Genomic DNA, 26834 nt, shown 5'->3' on the forward strand with positions numbered 1-26834 from the left:
AAATGATTTTATTAACGTTTCGACGCCCAAGTCGGGTGTCGTTGTCAAAATACAAAATAATACTAAATAAACAAAAATGTTGTTGCTTAGTAAAAAATTTTTCTAATAATTTATTTAATCTGACTCATTTATATCGGCAATTCAGACACGTATTATACATTTTAAAGTAGACGACTTTAAAATGATATTGCCAATATTGATGAGTTGCGTTCCTGGGACGACTTTACTAAAAGATAGTTCATTCGATTACATGAAATCAATCCCAACTCAAGAATATCCGCCACAAAAAATCATAGCATGTGATCTGTCTTTAAAAAGACAACCAAATGCAACGGTGGTACTGAAATTCTCGCGTTAGAGATTCCATAGTAAATCACGAGGGAAAACCAGGAAAAACCTCGTGATACTATCCCGACATCGTAAGTATTTAGGTTTACATTTAGTTTACTCTCAAAAAATTAATACCAAATTCTGACTTGATATTTTAAATTTTAAATAATACTAAAATACTAAATGTGTACTAACTCGATATGTTACTGATTTACTAATTGTGGTATTTTCTTTCTATTGACTTCCTCCTTTAATATGGGTAACCACATCCTACTGCATTCTACCGAGGAATTTGCGACACAATTGGTTTCATTTAGCATAATTAGAGCCGCTTCTTTGATTTTTCTCTTTTTACTATCTGCTTCTTTTAGGACTATACTTGAATCTCTCCACTGAACTCTATGTTCATTATCCCATGCGTGTTGACATATTTGAGATCTATCAAATTCTCTATTTTTTATATAAGACTGATGTTCATTTACTCTAACGTCTAATGGTCTTGACGTTTCACCTATATAAAATTGTTCGCATTCACAAGGTATTTTATAAATACAATTCTTTGTTCTTTCTTGTTCACTGGTAGGTTTAGTTTTAGATAGAATAGATCTCAATGTGTTTGTTGTTTTGAATGTTGTTGATATGTTGAATTTATTTCCTATTGTTTTAAGTTTCTCGGATAGTCCTTTTACATATGGTATTGATATTTTCCTCGTATTATTTCTTGTGAATGTTGTAGGATCCCGTTCTAAGTTGTTCTGTTCCATTCGATCCAATCTTGACAATTCCTTATTTATAAACGATATGGGATAATCATTTTTTAATAAAACAGATGTTAACAATTGTTTTTCTTCTAAAAATGAATTTTCGTTAGAACAAGTAATTTTGGCTCTATCATATAAGGATTTAATGATTCCCTTTTTAACGTTGATGTTATGATTTGATTTGTAATTGAGATATCTGTTGGTGTGTGTTGGTTTTCTATACACTTGAGTCTCATATCCAGTATCCTTCTTTGAGACCAAAACATCGAGGAAAGGTAGGGTGTTATTGTATTCCTTTTCCATTGTAAACTTTATTGTCTCTTCTTGATCGTTTATAATATTCAGGAACGTATCCAACAATTCCGATCTATGAGGCCATATGGAAAACACATCATCTACATATCTCCACCATACTGTGGGTTTTAAATTTTGTTTAGAAATGATATTAGTTTCGAAATCCTCCATAAATATATTAAAATAAAAGAAACTTAAAACAATAGGAAATAAATTCAACATATCAACAACATTCAAAACAACAAACACATTGAGATCTATTCTATCTAAAACTAAACCTAACAGTGAACAAGAAAGAACAAAGAATTGTATTTATAAAATACCTTGTGAATGCGAACAATTTTATATAGGTGAAAGGTCAAGACCATTAGACGTTAGAGTAAATGAACATCAGTCTTATATAAAAAATAGAGAATTTGATAGATCTCAAATATGTCAACACGCATGGGATAATGAACATAGAGTTCAGTGGAGAGATTCAAGTATAGTCCTAAAAGAAGCAGATAGTAAAAAGAGAAAAATCAAAGAAGCGGCTCTAATTATGCTAAATGAAACCAATTGTGTCGCAAATTCCTCGGTAGAATGCAGTAGGATGTGGTTACCCATATTAAAGGAGGAAGTCAATAGAAAGAAAATACCACAATTAGTAAATCAGTAACATATCGAGTTAGTACATATTTAGTATTTTAGTATTATTTAAAATTTAAAATATCAAGTCAGAATTTGGTATTAATTTTTTGAGAGTAAACTAAATGTAAACCTAAATACTTACGATGTCGGGATAGTATCACGAGGTTTTTCCTGGTTTTCCCTCGTGATTTACTATGGAATCTCTAACGCGAGAATTTCAGTACCACCGTTGCATTTGGTTGTCTTTTTAAAGACAGATCACATGCTATGATTTTTTGTGGCGGATATTCTTGAGTTGGGATTGATTTCATGTAATCGAATGAACTATCTTTTAGTAAAGTCGTCCCAGGAACGCAACTCATCAATATTGGCAATATCATTTTAAAGTCGTCTACTTTAAAATGTATAATACGTGTCTGAATTGCCGATATAAATGAGTCAGATTAAATAAATTATTAGAAAAATTTTTTACTAAGCAACAACATTTTTGTTTATTTAGTATTATTTTGTATTTTAACAACGACACCCGACTTGGGCGTCGAAACGTTAATAAAATCATTTTTAGGTAAAATTGTGGCTTATTTCCCATTTGAATATACTTGAAAATAGATAACTATTAAAAAATAGGGGTTGGTGGTAGAAAGGTGAAAATTAAGGGTTGTATATATTTTTAATGGTACATAATATAAAATGAAGGTAGACAATTTTCTCCAAAACAATAAAAAAGTGGCAGGGGGCAACCCCCCTTATAACGTATGGGTGTAAATAATAGATTACCACCTATTTTCAGTCCTACAGAATATACGTGTAAAATTTCATAAAAATCGGTCAAGCCGTTTCGGAGGAATATGATAACTAACACTGTTACAGGAGAATTTTATGTACATAGAAGTAACTTTGAATTAAATAAGTAATAAAAGTGGCTAACTTTGCTCGTAATTAACCTAGGCGAAAAGTTTTTTTTTGAAAATTCCTGTAAAAATATCAGCTTTTCAAATCCCAACGCAGATTTAGTCAATATGTTAATATGGTTATTAAAATTGTTTAGAAGCCAAAAATGATTCTACTTTCGTAAAATGTTTTCAGAATGCTAAAAATGACTTCTTATTGATTTTTTAAATAAGTTAAAAATATAAGTATTCTTCTTTCCTGTGGTTTCCACAGAATTGCTGTATTATTATAATTTTCTGAACAATAACATTGCAAAAAAAGCTCTTTGTGATAAACAAATCGAATAAAATTTAAACTAATTGACAAATCGTCTTGAAATTTATTGTGCATTATGGACTGTTTGACTCAACATTTCATGCAATATCAAAGTCTTAATTTCATTTTTATAACAATTTTTTTATAAGTTATAACAATTTTTTTATTTTCGAAATTTAGTTTTATTTTGCAATTTCCGAAGTAACAAATAATCGGATCAAAATTTAAAAAAATTTAAACCTTTGCTTATCTACTAAAAGGTGAATAATCTAAATAAGATATTTAATTACCTTATTTTTACCTGTAGCGATTTAAACGAAAAACTGTCATATTTGACCCTTATTTGTTAATTACTAAAATTCTCGTCCGAACTGTGACGGGTATTGTTGTATTTATAATGTAATAGGTATAACTCCAAAAAACCCATTTGCAACCTGGCTGGTCAAGTGTCCCGACAAAAACCTTATTTTTCTGGACTATTGCAACTAAGAGAAGAAAGAAAGAAACTTAAAAAAAAAATGTTACAAAAAGAAGCAACCGAAGAAGGAAAAAGCAGTAGAAAGGAAATACAAAGAAAAAATATAGCGGTTAAAAAGCAAGCCAGGAAAGACAAAAGATACTATGTATATGATATGGTAAAAATGTCAGAAAAAGCTGCGCAAGAAAACGACCTGAAGGTACAGTACAATATCATCCGAAATTTGACAGGGAAAACACTAAACAGTAATAAACAAATCAAAGATAAACAAGGAAATATAATTAAATCAGAACATAAAATAATACAAAGATGAAAACAACACTGCGAGGAAATATACTCCAAACACCAGATATAGACGAAGATAACGTAATACAGGAAATAAACATTAGAACAATTGAAATTACGAAAGAAGAAATACAAAACACACTGAATCAACTAAAAAAATAGCAAAGCCGCTGAAAGCGACAACCTACCGATAAATTTAATAAAGGCGGGCGCAAACAAATTAGTAGAAATGTTACACAAACTCAAGATATGGGCCGACCAGGAGCTCCCACAGAAATGGAACGAGGGTGTAACCATTAAGACACCAAAAAAGGGCGATTTAAATAAATGCGAGAATTGGCGAGCAATAACACTGCTAAGTGCCACATTCAAAATAATGTCAAATATCATATTGAATAGACTGAAGCCAGAAATAGACAAGAAACTAAGACTAAGAAGCAACCAAGAAGGCTTTCGCGCAAAACGCTCCACTATCGACCACATTTGTACTCTATCAGCACCTCTGTATCTTGTACCTGTACCGCTGTATCTCCTGTACTCTATAATTATCTTGGAACAAGCTAGTGAATGGCAAAAAAATATAAACATAATGTTTACTTTGACTTTGACTTTGAAAAGGCATTCGATAGTATAAACAGAGAACAAATGTGGAAGATTCTAAAACTATATGGACTACCGATAAAATACATCAACTTAATCAGACTATTTTACAAGAAATATAGAGCCAGACTAGAACATGCGGGAAAAATGGTAGTAGATGTAGTTATACAAAGCGGAGTTAAGCAAGGATGTGTGCTATCCCCGACATTATTTCTAATAATAACGGACTGGATCATGCAGAAAGTAAGCAATAATAATACAGGTATTAGATTGAAATTGCATGACTAGTTGGAGGATTTGTAGTTCCCAGATGACATTTTTCCCCTAACCGAACATAGCAGCCATAAGCAAAAGAAGCTTGCAAAATACTCCAGGGTAATGGGCCTGAAGATAAAGACAAAAAAAAAACAAAACTTAAAAAACAGCAACCAAGAAACTAAAATTAAAATACAAGAAAGACAAATACAGGAGGTAGATAACTTTACAGATTATCTGGGATCAACCATGGAAAAAAAAGGCGCTAGTAGATCAGATGTAGAAAAAAGGATAGTAAAGGCACAATATGCACTCATTATATATTCATAACGCATTAAGGAAAATCTGGAACACACGCGATATATCAGAATTAACCAAAATCAAAATATTTACAGGAAGAGACAGGAAGAACTTACTTACTTAATCAGTAGACCTATTAGTACCTTTCGGTGTAGGGCCATTTATAATACAATTCATTAAATTACAATTCAATAAATTACAATATTTTACAATCTTCTGAATTGTCCTAGCTCTTAACGAACTTTCTCCATTCCTTCCTATTGGATGCCATCTGTGTTGCTTCCTGCCAAGTCTTACCCTTACTCTGCAGTATCTGCGAAATGTCACTGTTCCATTCTTTGATGGGCCTTCCTCTTCTATTCTTACCTATTGGTTTGGCTTCCCACACTCTTTTCACTTGTCTATCATTGTCCATCCGGGTTAGATGTCCGAACCATGCCAATTTTTTCTTCTTGATTGAGTCGAGTATCGGCTTGATTTTGAGTCTTTCTCTTATTTCTTCATTTCTGATTCTATCTGTTCTTTTTACTCCTATCGTTCTTCTGAGGTATTTCATCTCTGCTGCCTGTATTCTGCTCTGGTGTCTTTTGTTTAATATCCAATTTTCTGCTCCATATGTCACCGTAGGTCTATATATTGTTTTGTATATTGTCATCTTGGTCTTTGTTGATATTTCTTTGTTATTAAGGAATCCTCTATTTAGTGCTTGGAATAGTTTTCCTGTGTTTTCCATTCTGTTGTAAGATCGTCCTCTATGTCTCCTTTGTTGTTGATTACTGTTCCTAAGTATTTGTATTAATTTGTCTGTATTAATTGATGTTGGTCTATCATTATTTCTATTTGATCTTCCGTCCCTTGTTTCCTTGATATTTTCATTATCTGAGTCTTCTCTTTGTTTACGTTTAAGTTGTATTTGCTTGCTTCTAGGTTCCATTTCTCCAAGTTGTATTTCAGTTTTTCTGCTGTTTCCGCAATTAATACTATGTCGTCTGCAAATCTACACATCACACAGGAAGAAACAACTAGCAAAAAATTAAAAACCTTTATAAATAAATCGTTGAGGAAAATCCTAAAAATATACTGGCCAGATAAAATAAAAAACATAGATCTACGGAGAAGAACAAAACAAGAGAAAATAACAGTCACGATTAAAAATAGGAAATGGAAATGAATTACACGGACTCTGAGGAAGGATCGAAATAATATAACCAAACAAGCACTCGAATACCAACCAGACGAAAGAAGAAGAAGAGGAAGACCTGATAATAGCTGGAGAAGAACTGTAATAAGAGATCATGAAAGAATTGGCCTGAGATGGAGAGAAGTCAAACAGAGAGCGAGAAACAGAGGGCAATGGAAAATACTTGTATAGCAAATTTCGAAAGAATAAAACAAATAAGAATGCGCTGGGAAGGGATTACAGGAAGAGAGAGAGAGAGAGAGAGAGAGAGAGAGAGAGAAAGAGAGAGAGAGAGAGAGAGAGAAACAGTACCGATTATTATCAAAATAAAATTTAATAATATACCTAACCTAACTTATCGAAAGGCTCATCAAACAATTATTAACTTTAAAAAATAAAAATTTGTCAAGGGTATATAGTGGTATTGTTAAGTATATTACAATATAACTTATTCCAACGAAATCTTCCGAAATCCATAATCTTCTTCCATCGAAATAAAATAGAAAATCTAAAAGTTTAGAAAATACATCATTCATAACTACACCCAAGAAATAAGTTTTTCTAACCTGATTTAAGAGTATAAAAAAACGAAAACAAACAAATCCTTATCGTATATCCGAGCAAAACCACCTAATTGGCAAAAGTTATAAATAGAATTTGTCTGGGTTCTACAACTAAATTTGCACTTAAACACGACCAAGGTTAAATATTTTACTTGATATTATAAGTACGTTGTTGCCAGTATAACGGATGCCAAAGCGAGCGCTAACTGTATGAAATTATTCTTGTTAATATACACGCTGTATATTGATCGGAAGTCACGAAGAGTCAAAACTATATAGAAGCCACGAGGGACGCAAATACAATATATATATATATATATATATATATATATATATATATATATATATATATATATATATATATATATATATATATATATATATATATATATATATATATATATATATTATTTTTAGCATCTTATGACGTCCCCCCATGTTAAACCGTAGTCTCTCGTGGCTTCCAGGTCTTCGTGAACTCCGATATACGGTTGCCACGAGGACTTTCCCTAAAATGTATCGCAAATGAAAGGTACCACTTCCTACAATGCTTACACAAAATATTGGCCGGACGTCCTCAGTCACGTTATCTGTATAATAATATACACATTACTTGGAGCAATTGCCGTCAGGCGCGCCATGTTCGCTTGCTGTATATCTAAAATCACTTTAACGGTTTTGATGGCATCCAAATATATATTTATTCAGTTTGCGGTTGTAGTGGTCTCCGTATATTTGAGTTTATGTCCTCATGGCTTCCATTGCGCTGTTGTCACCTCAAATGTTGGAATTTAGACTTCGGATATTTTTATAATTGATTATTGTAGTATGTTGAAAAAAATATTGTTGTGATATATTAATGATATTTTTTTGTATAATTAACAATGTATTTTTTTTCACTGCAAAAATAAAAAAATTAAAAAGTATGTTCATTAAAATTGATGAATTTATCATAACCAGTTGCCGAATCTGCTGGTCTAATTGCTCAATTGTAACATATTATAGAAGTGTTAAAATTGAATTCTTAATTTTTTATTACAAAACTTTTACCACGATAGCGTAGGGTACAAGAGGACGGCTTAAGTAAAGTAAGTACAAATTTTTTAATAATATAATTTGTTCAACTAATAGATGCAAAGGTGTCTGGAAAATAATAAAAATGTTTAAAACATTGCTTACTTATTTCATACACTCAATGTATTTTTTTATGTAAGGATATAGAAAATAATATTTTGAAAAATATTTAAAATATAGTAGTAAGTCTTAAATTTCACATTACATAAAGTAGTTAAGTCTGCTAGTCTACAAAATTAAAAACAAATAGAATACATACTTAAAAAAAATTAAAGCACTCATGCCATACCAAACGAACTACATTCTTACATATTTTAAAAAGAAAAATCTTTAATTTTGCCCAACCCGACTAAACTATCGGCAGGTAAAAAGTCTGCAGTATGCGGGGGCCCTACTGTTGAAATAGATTAGAAAATTAAAATAAACTTATCTACCATTATGAAATTCTAATTTGACACAAAAAACTGTATCCTGGATTAAGAATAAGTGTGTAGAATACTCTCGTGAATTAAGAAGCGTTTCTACTGTAGGGTGACCATATCATAAATTTGAAAAAAACGGGACACATCCAAGCAGCAGTAGCGCACCTATAATTTTTCTCTGGGGGGAAGGGGGTTGGCTTGGGCGTCGAAATTTTTTTCTATATTTTGTGAAAGACAAGTTACATTTTCCTGCTATTATTTATATATTTTTCATATGCCCTGGGGGAAAGGGGGTTTAACTCCCAAACCCCCCCGGGTGCGCTACTGCCAAGAAGGGTTTGGAGCGATAATACACAAACAGGGATTGAAACACCGTCTTTTAGCTAATTTGGAACCTATAAATCCTTTTCAATTTTAAATGTGTAATTTACGTACTATCAAGACTGCGAAACGCAGAAAACTAAAACACTACGCTAGAATGACGTGGATAAACAACCAATCCGTCAAAACAAAACAGGGAAGAATAAAAAATAGCGAGAAACACAGCAAACTCAACAAATAAAAAGAAGAAAAATGACGGGTTTCGCTGTAGGACATTAAAAAAGACAGAAAACCATCAAATATAACAATTTTACAAAAAAGTCAGATAAAAAAATACGTCCAGCATTAAAACAAGAGTACTAAAAAACAAAAAAAAAGAGAAACCCTGTTTGAAGACAAACAGATCAGCAGAATATGAGAAGAATATTACGAAAAAATGCTATTCGGTATGAAGGAAACAGATGAAGAAGAACAAGATAACAACGAAGTAGAAATTTTCACAGAAGAAAACGTACAAAAACAAATATTAAAAACATAGAAAACGGAAAAGCAGCAGAAGAAAATGAAATAACAGTGGAAAAAAATACAGAGGAAGAGAATTACATAAGGAAATAAACCAGCTAATACAACAAACAATATGAACAAAACAGACTACCAGCCGATTGGAACGCAGATATTATAGTAGGTACCTATATACAGTAAAACCCCGCAAATCCTAACTAATTGGGGGGACAGCCTGTTCGGATTCCGAAAAGGTCGGATTATCCGAAAGTTAGCCTAACTAATAATTGAAAGTTTACTTTGTCATTGATTTTGAGTCGCTATGCCTGTCTCTCTCCCCCTTCCACCCATCTCAGATTGATGTCACTGATGCAGAGCCAGTGTCATCATTTGTGCTTAGTCGTTAAGTCCATGGCTTGATTTCTAAATTGAATAAGCTCCATTTTCCCCCGTTCCCCTATACAAGATGGATCAGAAAACTAAGAAGAAAGTGTAATTACAGAATGGATTGAAGCTGACGACAAAGGGAGCGAAGAATTTACGGATGAATACATTGTAGACTTGGTTCAACCTCAAGGCAACCCTAATGACTAATGAAGATGAAGAAAGCGAGGAAGAAGTTTCCCTGTCATATTGAGTGTCACACGCAGATGCCACTAAAGCTCTGGGTGTGGCTCTACGTTACGTGGAGCATAGGGTAAGGTGGGGTAATTGCGTACACTTAAAGATAATTAGAATTTATTTTATTATTAGACGACATTAAAATTTGAAACTAGAAATGGAACTAGAAATGAAGCTGGAGATGACATGCTTGAATTAGCAACAGCATTGGATATGGCGATTGTTAACACATTCTTTAAAAAGAGAGAAACTCAACTTATTACCTACAAAAGTGGACAACATCAATCCCAAATAGACTACTTCATGATAAGGAAAGAAGACATACGTGAATGCAAGGACTGCAAGGTAATAGTGAGTGAGACAGTACTTTGGAACTAGAAATGAAGCTGGAGATGACATGCTTGAATTAGCAACAGCATTGGATATGGCGATTGTTAACACATTCTTTAAAAAGAGAGAAACTCAACTTATTACCTACAAAAGTGGACAACATCAATCCCAAATAGACTACTTCATGATAAGGAAAGAAGACATACGTGAATGCAAGGACTGCAAGGTAATAGTGAGTGAGACAGTAAGCCAACAACATAAGCTGCTTGTTCTGGACATCGAAGTAAAAAGCGAAACTAAACAAAAATATCGGAGAGGACCACAAAAAATCAAATGGTGGCTGCTGAAAGATGAGAAAGAAGGTCTATTCAGGAGAAGAATAGTAGAAAAAATATGTTGGAACATGAAAGGAAGCCCTAATACAATTTGGAGAAAAATGGCCAGTAGTATTAGAGAGACTGCTATTGAAATACTTGGGAAAACGTCAGGAAAAAAGTTTGAGGATAAAGAGACTTGGTAGTGGTCAAACGAAGTACAAGGAAAAATAAAAGAGAAGAGAAAATTATATAAAAAGTGGCAAGAAACCAGATCCGACACAGATCTTCAAAACTATATGGTGGCGAAAAAGGAAGCGAAAGTAGCAGTAGCAAAAGCCAAAGCAGAAGCGTATTCAAACCTATATGATCAACTTGATACCAGGGAAGGCGAAACGAAGATATATAAAATAGTCAAACAGAGAGCAAGGAAAGCAAAAGATTTTAATCAGATTAGATGTATCCGAGATGAAAATAATAAAATACTAGTTCACGAAAGGGAAGTCAAAAAGAGATGGAGAAAGTACTTTGACAGCTTATTAAATGAAGAATTTGACAGACAGCCTGTAGAGTCAACGGAGACAGTAGCAGCAATGGTCACCAAAATAACCAACGAGGAAGTGGCTCAAGCGCTTCAAAAAATAAAGAAAGGAAAAGCGGTAGGACCAGATGATATTCCTGGGGAAGTATGGAGAGCATTGGGAGAGACAGGAACAAGGTGGCTAGCAGGTCTATTTAATAGAATTATGGAAGTCGGACAAATGCCAGACGAATGGAGAAGCAGTATACTGGTACCTGTTTACAAAAACAAGGGAGATATACAACAATGTACAAACTACAGGGCTATAAAACTGCTTAGCCACACCATGAAAATATGGGAAAGAGTAATTGACAGACGGATACGTGAAGAGACCGAAATATCCGAGAATCAATTTGGCTTTATGCAGGGTAGATCAACAACAGATGCAATTTTCATTATAAGGCAGTTGATGGAAAAATACAGGAGTAAAGAAACAAACGCTCATATGGTATTTATTGATCTTGAGAAAGCATATGATAGAGTTCCTCGAGAGATTCTGTGGTGGGCACTCAATAAGAAAGGAGTCCCTGGTGAATATGTAAAGATTGTGAGGGATATGTATGAGGGAGTAACGACTAGTGTTAGGACAGGTGTGGGAGAGACTGATAAATTTCATGTGAAAGTAGGATTGCACCAAGGCTCTGTGCTTAGTCCGTATTTATTCTCATTAGTTTTGGACCAGATAACAGCGAAACTACAGGGTAACATTCCATGGTGCTTAATGTATGCTGATGATGTCGTGTTAGTAGGAAATAGTGAAAGAGACTTAGAACAAAAACTGGAACAGTGGAGACAAGCTCTGGAGGAAAAAGGTTTAAAACTTAGTAGGACAAAAACAGAGTATTTGGAATGTTCATTTAAAGATGGAGCTACTACAAATAAAATGGTATCTTTGGATGGTGAAATGATTGTGAAAAGCAATAGTTTTAAGTACCTAGGATCGGTATTACAGAGTAATGGAGAAATAGATGGAGATGCATGCAGTAGAATTAGGGCTGGATGGATGAAGTGGAAAGAAGCGAGTGGTGTGTTGTGTGACAGAAAAATTCCAATGAAGCTGAAGGGAAAATTCTATAAAACAGCCATAAGACCGGCTATGATGTACGGAACTGAATGTTGGGCAGTGAAAAAGAAAGAGGAACAACGAATGCATGTGGCGGAAATGAGAATGCTTAGATGGATGAGTGGAGTGACAAAGAAGGATAAAATTAGAAATGAGTATATTAGGGGAAGTCTAGGTGTGGCACCAATTGATGCCAAAATGAGAGAGCATAGGTTAAGATGTTTCGGTCATGTTCAACGTCGAGACGTTAATCACCCAATACGAAGAATAGCTGAAGTGCAGATTCCTGGAAGGAGTAGGAGAGGAAGACCAAAGAAGACCTGGGGGGAGGCGATAAGGCAGGACATGTTGGTAAAGGGGATTAACATTGATATGACCCAAGACAGAATTGTGTGGAGAAATGCAATTAGGGAAGCCGACCCCGCATAGGGATAAGGCAAAGAGAATGATGATGACATTAAAATTTGAAACTAAGCAAAAATGAAGAACACATGTTAGTCAACAAATTTTGATTAAAAAAACTTTTTAAAATTACAATACAAAATTAAAAATATACATATAAAAAAAGTTGTCACTGTCCGGTATTACCCTCTATGTTGGGGTAATGACGGACACCTTTTACAAACAAAAGTCGCAAATAAATTTTTTGTCTTTTGGAGAGTTAGAACATGCCTTGTGTGCCCAATGACCACAATACACACATCTTAGCCAAAGTTCACTGTTCTTGCCAAATTCTCCACACAAAATGCAAATGTCTTCGGTAATGTTCTTGTCCCTAACATCGTCATCATCCTCTATCTCACTTTCTCCTTCTTCACATATTTTATAGTTTAAGGCAATTTTTGTTCGCTTTGATTTTTGTCTTAATGTAGACCCCTCCTGTGTCATAAATACATTTCTTTTAGCCTTATCTGATTTGATTGTTGTCTTTTTATTTTTCTTCTCTTCTTTTTTTTCTAGCTCTTCTTTTAGCGGTGTTGACGTAAATACAATAGAGTGTTGCTTGTTTGCCTTATTTTGTCTCTTTACAACATTTTCGTGAGAACAAGATGGTAGAGGAATTATCTCGGCAAAGGAAACATTTTTTAATTCTGTCTCATTCACACTACTATTTTTTTCAGGGGTAGTCTCATTTGTTTTGAGTAGTTTTTCTGCTTGGGTAGGTTCTTGAAGTGCATCAGAAACAGTGGATTGAAAGGTTTCTGCAGGAGCAAAATCTTCATCTGTGAATACGTCAGGGTTGTAGGGGAAAATACCTGTCTCTTTAAATCCCTTGATAGCCTTTTCCGGGGTTGCCACTCTACTAAATGCTAAATTAAATAATTCAGCAATCTCACTAGGCGTGATTTTCTCCCCTGGATGGCTGGTCAAATATTTGGAACATTCAGAGTTGAATGCGGTCTTTAGAGGAAAGTAAAAGCTCACATCGAGTGGCTGAAGGCGATGTGATGAATGTGGAGGGATTGTCAGAACAGCAATACCGTTATCTCTACAAAAATTATATGCTTGTAACGTGCAGTGAGTGCTATGATTGTCCATGATTAAAAGAACTGGATCTTCTTTGGATGCTTTTACAAATGCTTGAAAATGTTGTAACCAAGTAAGAAATATGTCCTCTGTAATCCACCCATTTTTTGAGCATGTGTAAAGGGCACCTGGGGGACCGTTTCGTTGAAGATGGGACGCCATTCTTTGGCGTGCAAATATAAACATGGGAGGTATATAGGTTCCTGTAGCGTTGACGGCACACATCGCTGTGGTTGTTTTCCCCCTTTCCCAGCTTGTAACAAATCCAACACGCTTCTGACCTTTTTCTGCATATATTTTTGGTGGGCGTTGTACGGTAGTGACCCCAGTTTCATCGCAATTATAAATTTTATTGGGTGAAAATGCATATTTTTCCATAAGTCTGGATAAATTGTTAAAAAAAATGGTAACTTCATTGCGACTAAAAGCTGTAATTCTGTTAATGCTGGTTGCTTCTGGTTTCCTTAACGTAATATTGTGACGAGATATGAAGCCCCTTTCCCAGTCTTTACCAGCCATTTTTCTTTCTTGATTAAAGGGGACTCGGATGTTGTTTGATTGTGCAAATCCAAAAGCACATCTTCGTACTTCCTGGGGAGTTATTCCATAAAAAACTTTTGCCAGCTTCTTAATTTGAACAGCAAGCGCATTTTCGGCTTCAACTGAAAAAACTGGCTTTCGGCCCAAGGAAGGTCCAGAAGGGGCAGTGCCATTTTTAAGTCGTTCGTGTAACGTAGATTTTGGAATTGAAAATTTTATTGCAGCTTTTCTTAACGACATACCATTCTGTATAGCACGGAGTGCTCCTTGCAACTCCTCCTCTCTCCACGAAGCTTTTTCGGTGACTCTTTTATAATTCCGCGGCATCTGTAAATTAAAATAACAGTGTTTACTGTTTTGTATCCAATAATAAATATTATGATGGAATCGCAGAAACTGGATATAAATACTGTAGGTATGTTTGTTGAGTTATTTTTTATTGCCAATGTTTTGATCACGAATGGGATCTTCTTCAGGTCTACAAAGAATTAATATGTAAATGTCACATACATGTCATAAACTATATTAGATTTTGTTTTAATTGTAATGGGAAACAAAAACTACAAAAATTTATAAAAAATGTTGACAAATAATTATAAATGTAGGTAATTATGAATTATTACCTATTAACTATATTTATATCCACTTTCCAATATTCCATCATAATAAAACAACAGCAGGTATTTGCATGTACCTATCTCCCAATACAATAAATAGTTCAAACCGGAGCTGGGGTAATGCCGGACACAGTGTCCGGCATTACCCCTAAACGACATATTTATGCATATGTTCGGTAGTAATTATTAGAGGAAGTAATGAATAAAACTACTTAAAGATACGTAAAATACACTGCGTAAGCTATGACTTTGCACGTAATCTCATCAATTTCTTATAATAGAAATGGTCAATACTCACCTTTAAAATCAGTTAATTCATATAATCACACACTAAATTTTGTAATTTTTGTGATAACTCTCTTTGCAAGCACGTGGCAGCGACTAAACTGAGAACTGAGATTCAGATGTCTAACGGTCAGCCTGTGATGAGCGCGAAATTCAATAATATGCCGATACGTGCACAAACAACGCAGTCCGGTATTACCCCGCTGTCCGGTATTACCCCACCTTACCCTAACTCTGCTGCATTACCAGTAGATGTAATGTTTATGTGTAAATAGAATTAGAATTAAACAATGGTTTCGAATTCACCTGTATAAGTTGCAAGTTGGGAGGGTCAGGTAGTAAAAAAGTTACGAATTGGCCGGTGTATATTTTGATTTGAAAAAGTTTGTCATTAAGAGTTACGAGTTGGCGCGTGTCCATTGGAAGAAGGAGAATGTCACGGTTAAAGAATTTAAGGGACTGGTTTAGATGCAGTTCTGTAGAACTCTTTAGAGCAGAGGTGGATAGATTAAAGATAGTGATGATGATATCCAACCTCCGATTAGGAGACGGCACTTGAAGAAGAAGAAGATATTAGATTTTACTGATTATGCCGCCCCCTTGTGATGCCGCCTGATGCGGCTGCCTCACCGCATCATAGAACGGCACGGCCCTGAAAATTACAGTCTTTTCGTTTAAGTCGCTACAGGTAAAAATAAGTAATTAAATATCTTATATCAGATAGAGTATTCATTTTTAGTAGATGAACAAAGGTTTAAAATGGCAATTTTTGAATTTTGGTACGATTATTTGTTGCTTCGGAAGTTGCAAAAATAAACTTTTGCAAAAATAAACTTAAGACTGATATTACATGAAAAATTGGGTCAAACAGTCCATGTTCAGTCCAGATATAACAAAAAATTTCAAGGTGATTCGTCAATTAGTTTACATTTTATTCAATTTGTTTAATAAAAAATCCTTTTCTTTGCAATGATAAAGCATGCTTTTCTTCATAAAATAATAATGATACAGCAATTTTGTGGAAACTACATGAAAGAAGAATACTTATGTTTTCAAAGTTTTTAAAAAAATAATAAAAACTCATTTTTATCATTCCGAAAATATTTTAGTAAAGTAGAGTCATTTTTGGCTTATAAACAATTTGAATAACTTTGTTAGTATTGACTGCAAACTAAATTAATCGATTAAGGGATGGAAAAAACCTAACGGTTATAACCTAAACCCAATTTTTTTTAATTCGAAACAACCGGTTTTACCGGTTGTTTTTTTGTCCCGGTTATAACCGGTTTTTTTCTTTTTAAAGTAATAACCATTGAAAAACCGAATAAGTTGCCTGTGGAAAAAAATTAATTTAGAGAAAAATGAAGAAATTTCTATATATTTTCGATCTTAATCATATAATATTATAAATAATAAATGCGAAGTAATTAACCCAAACAACCATAATTCAACTTTTATTTACTAATAGAGAACTGGACGAAAGTGTCACATCAGCTTTTATGAAACAATTTTGAGAATAGTTATTTAGATTAATAAATGTTTCTGGTGAAATGGTGCATGTGATGATAATATTTACATAAAAGTATGTGATCTGCTTGAAATCGATATTCCAACCATCATCAGCTAAAAAATTGTTTATACTTGAGTACTTGAGACTTGAGACTCTTGTAGGTATAATGTGAATACCGAAATACGATTAGGAATCTCCATTATGTAATTTTTAAACAATAAATAATTCTTACGAAATAAATGGTAGGTATTATACAAACGTATTAAAAAATATTACCTACTGAAATTTTTTGATGGCAATAGAGAAGTAAATACTGAATTGGTTTATCGAATTTATTTTGTAAAATACCTATAAGTCATTTGGACATTTTTTAAAATTTGATAGATCCAAGGGACATTTTGATAGATCGATAGGATCATCACTTTTGGGAATATCCCAATTATTGACAACGCAATATACGCCGACGCCGTCTACAACGAGCGACGAATCAGAGATTGGGGTACTCTGGCCCATTTTTAGGGTAACTTGAAAGCACCTGGGAAAATTTTTATAGGTTGAATTGGTTGGGGAATTTTTCGGGAGGAAAATTGAGCAAACTAAAGTGCAATATAAATGTAACATTATAACTTATTGAGTATTTGCTTTTGATTAAAAAAAACCGAAAACCTGTTTTTGGAACAACCGATTTTTTGACCGGTTATAACCGCCAGGTTAAACCGTAAGTTAAAAAAACCGGTATAACCAAAAACCGGTTTTTTGTTCAACAAGCGCCATCCCTAGACTTTAGGATTTAAAAAGCTGGTACTTTTACATTATTATTATATTATCGGTTTATAACGTTCTTCGTCTTCCGATACCCGTTCGCCATTCCTCTCTGTCCGTACATTGATCTACTTGCAGACCTCTTTCATCCATGGCTTTGTTTATTCCTGCCTGCCAACTTTTCCTCGGTCTACCTCATCTTCTTCTATCTTGCAGTTTCCATTTTTGCCCTTGTTTTGGGATTCTGTCTTCATGCATTCTTTATACGTGACCAAACCATCGTAGTTGTATTTCGTTGGTTTCGTCATTTATTGTATGTGTGACCTTCATTATTTCTCGTATCCGTTCATTGGTGACATGTTCTCTTCTTGATCTTCCTGCAGCCCTTCTCCAGAAATCCATTTCGGTGACCTCTAACATTCGTTTTGATTTTTCCTTCATATGCCATACTTCGCAGCTGTATGTTATAATGCTTTTCACTACGGCGTTATAGATCTTTTTCTTGTTTTGGTTGTTTACCTGCTTGTCCCAGAGTACTGAGTTTAGGAGCCTAATTGCTTTCCTGCCCTGAGTGTTTCGTTCTTTAACGGCTCCGTCTAGTGTTCCATCATTCGTGATTTTCATATTCATACCCAGGTATTTATATTTGTTACATTTACTGATTGTTTCTCCTCCTTCTATAGTCGAGGAAATAAAGCATTTTGACTCGCAATTTTTTCGTCCAGCATGGATTTACTTGAAATTTTCACAGAAGGTAGGGCGTAGGGAATAGGCCAAGGATCATTTTCTATATCATGCCGCTGTACGCTAAAAGCTTGGGGTGGTTACCACCCCATCTCGGGGACGGGAAATTTTTATTGCATTTTAACCATGTAAATCGATGTAAAAAGTAATTCTAAGAAAGAAATGTTTTTTACATTTTCTTCGTAAAACTAATATTTTTCGAGTTATTCGCGCTTGAAAGTAACAGTTTTTCGACGAAAAAATCGACTTTTTTAGAGGGTTTTTTGAGAATACCTCAAAAAATATGCATTTTATCAAAAAATACTGTAGATATGAAAAATTTATCTTTTAGTAACACAAATTACCCCTGTAGTTATCACATTGTTTTCGATGTATACTTTTACATAAATGTTAAAAAAAACTTTTACCTTGATTAATTACGGTCAAAGTTAGGCACTTTTTTTTATTTAATTCACAGCTAGTTTCTTTATAACAATTAAGAAACCTAACTAGCGCTATTTTAAAGTTCAAGGTATGTATATAGTTTATGTGTAAAAGTTTGAGTAAACTTGAACAGAGTTGTTAATATATCTTTAAAAATGACGTCCTAACGAAATCGACTCGTGGTCTGTGGAGCGGAATTATTAAAATCCGTGCACTCAAAAAATGAAATTAACTTTTCAAAGATATGTTGCGCTTAATATCTCCGGAGTTTGTTGATGGACTTTGATCATTATTTTTTTAATTTATATATACCTGTAGTTTTGTAGAGTATGTTATGTACACATATACCCACCTAACAATACAAAATGTTATGTATACATATACAAGTATATGTATACATATATAATTTCATAAAAATCGTTCAAGCGGTATCGGAGGATTATGGCAACTAACATTACGACAGGAGAATTTTATAGATGTAAATAAATAGATAACTATTAAAAAATAGGGGTTGGTGGTAGAAAGGTGAAAATTAAGGGTTGTATATATTTTTAATGGTACATAATATAAAATGAAGGTAGACAATTTTCTCCAAAACAATAAAAAAGTGGCAGGGGGCAACCCCCCTTATAACGTATGGGTGTAAATAATAGATTACCACCTATTTTCAGTCCTACAGAATATACCTACGTGTAAAATTTCATAAAAATCGGTCAAGCCGTTTCGGAGGAATATGATAACTAACACTGTTACAGGAGAATTTTATGTACATAGAAGTAACTGTGAATTAAATAAGTAATAAAAGTGGCTAACTTTGCTCGTAATTAACCTAGGCAAAAAGTTTTTTTTTGAAAATTCGTGTAAAAATATCAGCTTTTCAAATCCCAACGCAGATTTAGTCAATATGTTAATATGGTTATTAAAATTGTTTAAGAAGCCAAAAATGATTCTACTTTCGTAAAATGTTTTCAGAATGCTAAAAATGACTTCTTATTGATTTTTTAAATAAGTTAAAAATATAAGTATTCTTCTTTCCTGTGGTTTCCACAGAATTGCTGTATTATTATAATTTTCTGAACAATAACATTGCAAAAAAAGCTCTTTGTGATAAACAAATCGAATAAAATTTAAACTAATTGACAAATCGTCTTGAAATTTATTGTGCATTATGGACTGTTTGACTCAACATTTCATGCAATATCAAAGTCTTAATTTCATTTTTATAACAATTTTTTTATAAGTTATAACAATTTTTTTATTTTCGAAATTTAGTTTTATTTTGCAATTTCCGAAGTAACAAATAATCGGATCAAAATTTAAAAAATTTTAAACCTTTGCTTATCTACTAAAAGGTGAATAATCTAAATAAGATATTTAATTACCTTATTTTTACCTGTAGCGATTTAAACGAAAAACTGTCATATTTGACCCTTATTTGTTAATTACTAAAATTCTCGTCCGAACTGTGACGGGCATTGTTGTATTTAAAATGTAATAGGTATAACTCCAAAAAACCCATTTGCAACCTGGCTGGTCAAGTGTCCCGACAAAAACCTTATTTTTCTGGACTATTGCAACTAAGAGAAGAAAGAAAGAAACTTAAAAAAAAAAATGTTACAAAAAGAAGCAACCGAAGAAGGAAAAAGCAGTAGAAACGAAATACAAAGAAAAAACATAGCGGTTAAAAAGCAAGCCAGGAAACACAAAAGATACTATGTATATGATATGGTAAAAATGTCAGAAAAAGCTGCGCAAGAAAACGACCTGAAGATACAGTACAATATCATCCGAAATTTGACAGGGAAAACACTAAACAGTAATAAACAAATCAAAGATAAACAAGGAAATATAATTAAATCAGAACATAAAATAATACAAAGATGAAAACAACACTGCGAGGAAATATACTCCAAACACCAGATATAGACGAAGATAACGTAATACAGGAAATAAACATTAGAACAATTGAAATTACGAAAGAAGAAATACAAAACACACTGAATCAACTAAAAAAATGGCAAAGCCGCTGAAAGCGACAACCTACCGATAAATTTAATAAAGGCGGGCGCAAACAAATTAGTAGAAATGTTACACAAACTCAAGATATGGGCCGACCAGGAGCTCCCACAGAAATGGAACGAGGGTGTAACCATTAAGACACCAAAAAAGGGCGATTTAAATAAATGCGAGAATTGGCGAGCAATAACACTGGTAAGTGCCACATTCAAAATAATGTCAAATATCATATTGAATAGACTGAAGCCAGAAATAGACAAGAAACTAAGACTAAGAAGCAACCAAGAAGGCTTTCGCGCAAAACGCTCCACTATCGACCACATTTGTACTCTATCAGCACCTCTGTATCTTGTACCTGTACCGCTGTATCTCCTGTACTCTATAATTATCTTGGAACAAGCTAGTGAATGGCAAAAAAATATAAACATAATATTTACTTTGACTTTGACTTTGAAAAGGCATTCGATAGTATAAACAGAGAACAAATGTGGAAGATTCTAAAACTATATGGACTACCGATAAAATACATCAACTTAATCAGACTATTTGACAAGAAATATACAGCCAGACTAGAACATGCGGGAAAAATGGTAGTAGATGTAGTTATACAAAGCGGAATTAAGCAAGGATATGTGCTATCCCCGACATTATTTCTAATAATAACGGACTAGATCATGCAGAAAGTAAGCAATAATAAAACAGGTATTAGATTGAAATTGCATGACTAGTTGGAGGATTTGTAGTTCCCAGATGACATTTTTCCCCTAACCGAACATAGCAGCCATAAGTAAAAGAAGCTTGCAAAATACTCCAGGGTAATGGGCCTGAAGATAAAGACAAAAAAAACAAAACTTAAAAAACAGCAACCAAGAAACTAAAATTAAAATACAAGGAAGACAAATACAGGAGGTAGATAACTTTACATATTATCTGGGATCAACCATGGAAAAAAAGGCGCTAGTAGATCAGATGTAGAAAAAAGGATAGTAAAGGCACAATATGCACTCATTATATATTCATAATGCATTAAGGAAAATCTTGAACACACGCGATATATCAGAATTAACCAAAATCAAAATATTTACAGGAAGAGACAGGAAGAAACAACTAGCAAAAAATTAAAAACCTTTATAAATAAATCGTTGAGGAAAATCCTAAAAATATACTGGCCAGATAAAATAAAAAACATAGATCTACGGAGAAGAACAAAACAAGAGAAAATAACAGTCACGATTAAAAATAGGAAATGGAAATGAATTACACGGACTCTGAGGAAGGATCGAAATAATATAACCAAACAAGCACTCGAATACCAACCAGACGAAAGAAGAAGAAGAGGAAGACCTGATAATAGCTGGAGAAGAACTGTAATAAGAGATCATGAAAGAATTGGCCTGAGATGGAGAGAAGTCAAACAGAGAGCGAGAAACAGAGAGCAATGGAAAATACTTGTATAGCAAATTTCGAAAGAATAAAACAGATAAGGATGCGCTGGGAAGGGATTACAGGAAGAGAGAGAGAGAGAGAGAGAGAGAGAGAGAGAGAGAGAGAGAGAAACAGTACCGATTATTATCAAAATAAAATTTAATAATATACCTAACCTAACTTATCGAAAGGCTCATCAAACAATTATTAACTTTAAAAAATAAAAATTTGTCAAGGGTATACAGTGGTATTGTTAAGTATATTACAATATAACTTATTCCATCGAAATCTTCCGAAATCCATAATCTTCTTCCATCGAAATAAAATAGAAAATCTAAAAGTTTAGAAAATACATCATTCATAACTACACCCAAGAAATAAGTTTTTCTAACCTGATTTAAGAGTATAAAAAAACGAAAACAAACAATTTACAGCAAATCCTTATCGTATATCCGAGCAAAACCACCTAATTGGCAAAAGTTATAAATAGAATTTGTCTGGGTTCTACAACTAAATTTGCACTTAAACACGACCAAGGTTAAATATTTTACTTGATATTATAAGTACGTTGTTGCCAGTATAACGGATGCCAAAGCGAGCGCTAACTGTATGAAATTATTCTTGTTAATATACACGCTGTATATTGATCGGAAGTCACGAAGAGTCAAAACTATACAGAAGCCACGAGGGACGCAAATACAATATATATATATATATATATATATATATATATATATATATATATATATATATATATATATATATATATATATATATATATATATATGTTTCCGCGGTTAATACAATGAAACTCAAAGCTAAAATCAATATCAATAAAAGAATTAATATTAAAAATAAACTCACCAGGCTTCCGGGTTGAACCGCGTCGTTGATTTCTAGGCCGAGCTTTCGACGTTCTCTCTGACGTCATCTTCAGGGCTTCCGGGGTCTCAGTCTCCTGAGGCTCCAGACACTACACTCACTAGTCACTGCACTACTGTTGTTGTTGACGCTGGGGCGGTTATTTATCGACAGCCACGACAGTCACGCCAGTCCACGGTATAAATAACCGCCCCAGCGTCAACAACAACAGTAGTGCAGTGAGTAGTGAGTGTAGTGTCTGGAGCCTCAGGAGACTGAGACCCCGGAAGCCCTGAAGATGACGTCAGAGAGGACGTCGAAAGCTCGGCCTAGAAATCAACGACGCGGTTCAACCCGGAAGCCTGGTGAGTTTATTTTTAATATTAATTATTTTATTGATATTGATTTTAGCTTTAAGTTTCATATATATATATATATATATATATATATATATATATATATATATATATATGCTTTCTTCTTTTTCCGGGTTTGACTCCGCGTTGAATAATTTTGGTTTTGAGAAAAACCATTATTTTGACGACGTTTCGGCAAGATCTCACTTGCCATTGTCAAGTCAGGTAGTTCCGCTTCTCGCTGTTGCTTGAAGTAGACTGAATTTTTATTCACGATACCGTAACTTATATAGTTGATCCTGATGTATTTGCTTGACCTGCGCGTCTCTTGGATCTTGTGATTGGTCCAGTATATGTTATGGGGTCTGGAAGGGTGACACGCGTAGATGTCGCTGCTTGATTTATTTTGGTCTTTTTCTTCAATACCGTTTTCCATGTTGTAGGAAGCCGTTGCGCATCATCTCTTTGGTTTAGACCGTTGGGATTTCTTTCGATTTCTATCGATTCTCTGATTTCACGTTTTCTTTTTATTTCTATGTTAGCTAACATCGTTGTTTGGTTCAGGTTTATTTTATGTCCTGTATTTGCGACATGTTGTGCAAGGGATGACGTGGTTTCACCCTTTCGATGGCATTTCGGTGTTCTTCTCGTCTTACATGGATTCTTCGGTTGGTCTGTCCAATGTACGACTTTCCACAATCCCCACACGGAATCTCGTATACTCCTTGACTTTCTAACGATATTTTGGTTTTTGGTGTTGGTAGAATAGTTGAGATCTTTCTGTCGGTGTTAAATATCGTTTCTATGTTATGTTTTCTCAGCACTCTCCCTATTTTCTCTGTTGTACCCTTAACATATGGCAGAATGATTTTGCCGATCGGTTTTTCGTCTTCTGTTGGGTCCTTCATTCTTCTTCGAGCATTTTGAGCTTTTTCGATGGTGTATGTTGAGAAGTCGTTTTCTCTTAACGCTGTTTTCACATTATGCATTTCTTCATTTTGATGTTCTTGGTCTGTCAGTCTTTCAGATCTTGTAATCAAGGTTTTGATGACTGAATGTAATTGTGCAGGATGGTGGTGTGAAGCAGCATTTAGATATCTATCGGTATGTGTCGGTTTCCGATACACTGTATGGCCTATGTGTCCGTCTTGTTTCTTTATTATTACCACATCTAGGAATGGTATTTGATCGTTTTCTTCCAGTTCCATAGTAAACTGAATTTTATGGTGGATATTGTTGATGTGTTCTAAAAATGCCTTTAGTTTTTCTTCTCCGTAGGTCCAGATGATAAAAGTGTCATCCACTTATCTAAGCCAAAGTTTAGGTTTGTATTCAGCTGTTTCTATTGCCCGCTGTTCTATTTCCTTCATAAACAAGTTCGCTATTACTGGTGACAGTGGGGAACCCATCGGTGCTCCCTCAACTTGTTTATATCTTTGCTCCTTATAGATGAAATATGTGTTATTTAAACAGTGTTTGGTTAGGTTTAGAGTATCCGGTGATATTGGGTACTTTTTGCTTATGATATCCAGTGATTCATCTATAGGAACATTCGTGAAAAGTGAGACTACATCGAAGCTGACAAGTAAATGTCCCGGCTCAAGAGTCACACCTTTTATACGCTCGATGAAGTGGCTCGCGTTCTTGACGTAAGAATCCGCTTCCTCCGCGTATGGTTGCAGCTGTTGAGCCAGAAATTTTGCTAGCGGTTGTAAGGGAGATCCGATGGAGCTCACAATTGGTCGCAGTGGTAATCCTGCCTTGTGTACCTTGGGTAGGCCGTAAAATTTTGGGCATCTTGATGACTTCTCTCTAGGTATGAGATGGACCTGTTGTTCTTTCTTGATATTTGAGGCTTTGATCTTGGCTTTTGTTATTTTCTCTAGATATGTTGTCGGGTCTGACGAGATGCTTTGATATGTTGTATCATTTAAGATGTCGTATATTTTTGATTCGTAGTCTTGAATATTCATCACTACCGTAGCGTTGCCTTTGTCAGCTGGAAGCACGATGATTTCTTTGTTGTTCTTCAAATTATGTAAGGCTTCTTTCTCTTCCCGTGTTAAATTTCTTTTTGGTGGTTTAGCTGTTCTTAATATTTTTGATACGTCTTGGCGTATGATCTCGGCTGTTTCTGTTGGGAGACTAGTAATTGTAGTGTCTACCTCAGTAATGATATTTTTCTACGGGAATGTGTGTAGGTGCAACAGCAAAATTGAAACCTTTTGCAAGAACACTATTCGTGGCTTCATCCAGTGTCAGGTTTGAAAAGTTATATACTAATTTGTTTGTTTCTATTTGTGATTTTTCTTTCTTTTTTGGCCGCTGTTGTAGTAACAAATTTTCAAACTTTTTAATTTGTTTGGTCTTAGTGAGATCAGCATCTGTTTCTGCTCGAAAGTTTGTCAGTCGTTCAAAGAAATTCCATAATGTTGGATGGATTGTGTTACTTAGTTTAAGATGCAGCTGTAATTATTCTGAATTCATTTTGTCGATGTCTCGTCTGGTATCATGGATCGCTTCTCTAATAAGCGCCAGGCTTGCCCTTCTTAAAATGTTTTTCGTTTTACAGTTGTTTTTGTGAAACGTGAGCTTCATACAAGTCGGCATAATGCTTTCGTCACGGCAGCGTTCTAAAAACGTAAGGTTGCATAACAGCGTCCTTCGTTTCGATCGTAGTTTTTCGTATCTTCTGATGTCTGGTAGAATTTCCTCCCCGTAGAGGTTAATTATATTACACTTGAAGTTTCCGCGGGAGCTATATGTGCTTACTGTTTTTTTCCGGGTTTGACTCCACGTTGAATAATTTTGGTTTTGAGAAAAACCATTATTTTGACGACGTTTCGGCAAGATCTCACTTGCCATTGTCAAGTCAGGTAGTTCCGCTTCTCGCTGTTGCTTGAAGTAGACTGAATTTTTATTCACGATACTGTAACTTATATAGTTGATCCTGATGTATTTGCTTGACCTGCGCGTCTCTTGGATCTTGTGATTGGTCCAGTATATATTGGGGGGTCTGGAAGGGTGACACGCGTAGAACAGCGTGACAGCGCTGGAAGGGCGACAGCGTTAAGAGAAAGCGGCTTCTCAACATACACCATCGAAAAAGCTCAAAATGCTCGAAGAAGAATGAAGGACCCAACAGAAGACGAAAAACCGATCGGCAATACCATTCTGCCATATGTTAAGGGTACAGCAGAGAAAATAGGGAGAGTGCTGAGAAAACATAACATATAAACGATATTTAACACCGACAGAAAAATCTCAACAATTCTACCAACACCAAAAACCAAAATATCGTTAGAAAGTCAAGGAATATACGAGATTCCTTGTGGGGATTGTGGAAAGTCGTACATTGGACAGACCAACCGAAGAATCCATGTAAGACGAGAAGAACACCGAAATGCCATCGAAAGGGGAGAAACCACGTCATCCCTTGCACAACATGTCGCAAATACAGGACATAAAATAAACCTGAACCAAACAACGATGTTAGCTAACATAGAAATAAAAAGAAAACGTGAAATCAGAGAATCGATAGAAATTGAAAGAAATCCCAACGGTCTAAACCAAAGAGATGATGCGCAACGGCTTCCTACAACATGGAAAACGGTATTGAAAAGAAAGACCAAAATAAATCAAGCAGCGACATCTACGCGT

At 34.4% G+C, this 26834-nt stretch overlaps 1 protein-coding gene across 1 annotated transcript; it reads right to left on the bottom strand.

Annotated features, from left to right (window-relative positions):
• Positions 1-12615: 12615 nt before the first annotated feature.
• On the bottom strand, positions 12616-15303 carry LOC126878963 (tigger transposable element-derived protein 4-like). Its single transcript, XM_050641828.1, has 2 exons — positions 15091-15303; positions 12616-14502 (listed from the first exon to the last, which is right to left on the bottom strand). Exon 2 carries the CDS (start codon positions 14500-14502, stop codon positions 12727-12729), a length of 1776 nt encoding a protein of 591 aa, XP_050497785.1. The 5' UTR covers positions 15091-15303; the 3' UTR covers positions 12616-12726.
• Between the last annotated feature and the right edge of the window lie 11531 nt (positions 15304-26834).

The sequence above is a fragment of the Diabrotica virgifera genome, chromosome 1 (assembly GCF_917563875.1).
Source record: "Diabrotica virgifera virgifera chromosome 1, PGI_DIABVI_V3a".
In the NCBI taxonomy this organism is placed as follows: Eukaryota; Metazoa; Arthropoda; class Insecta; order Coleoptera; family Chrysomelidae; genus Diabrotica; species Diabrotica virgifera.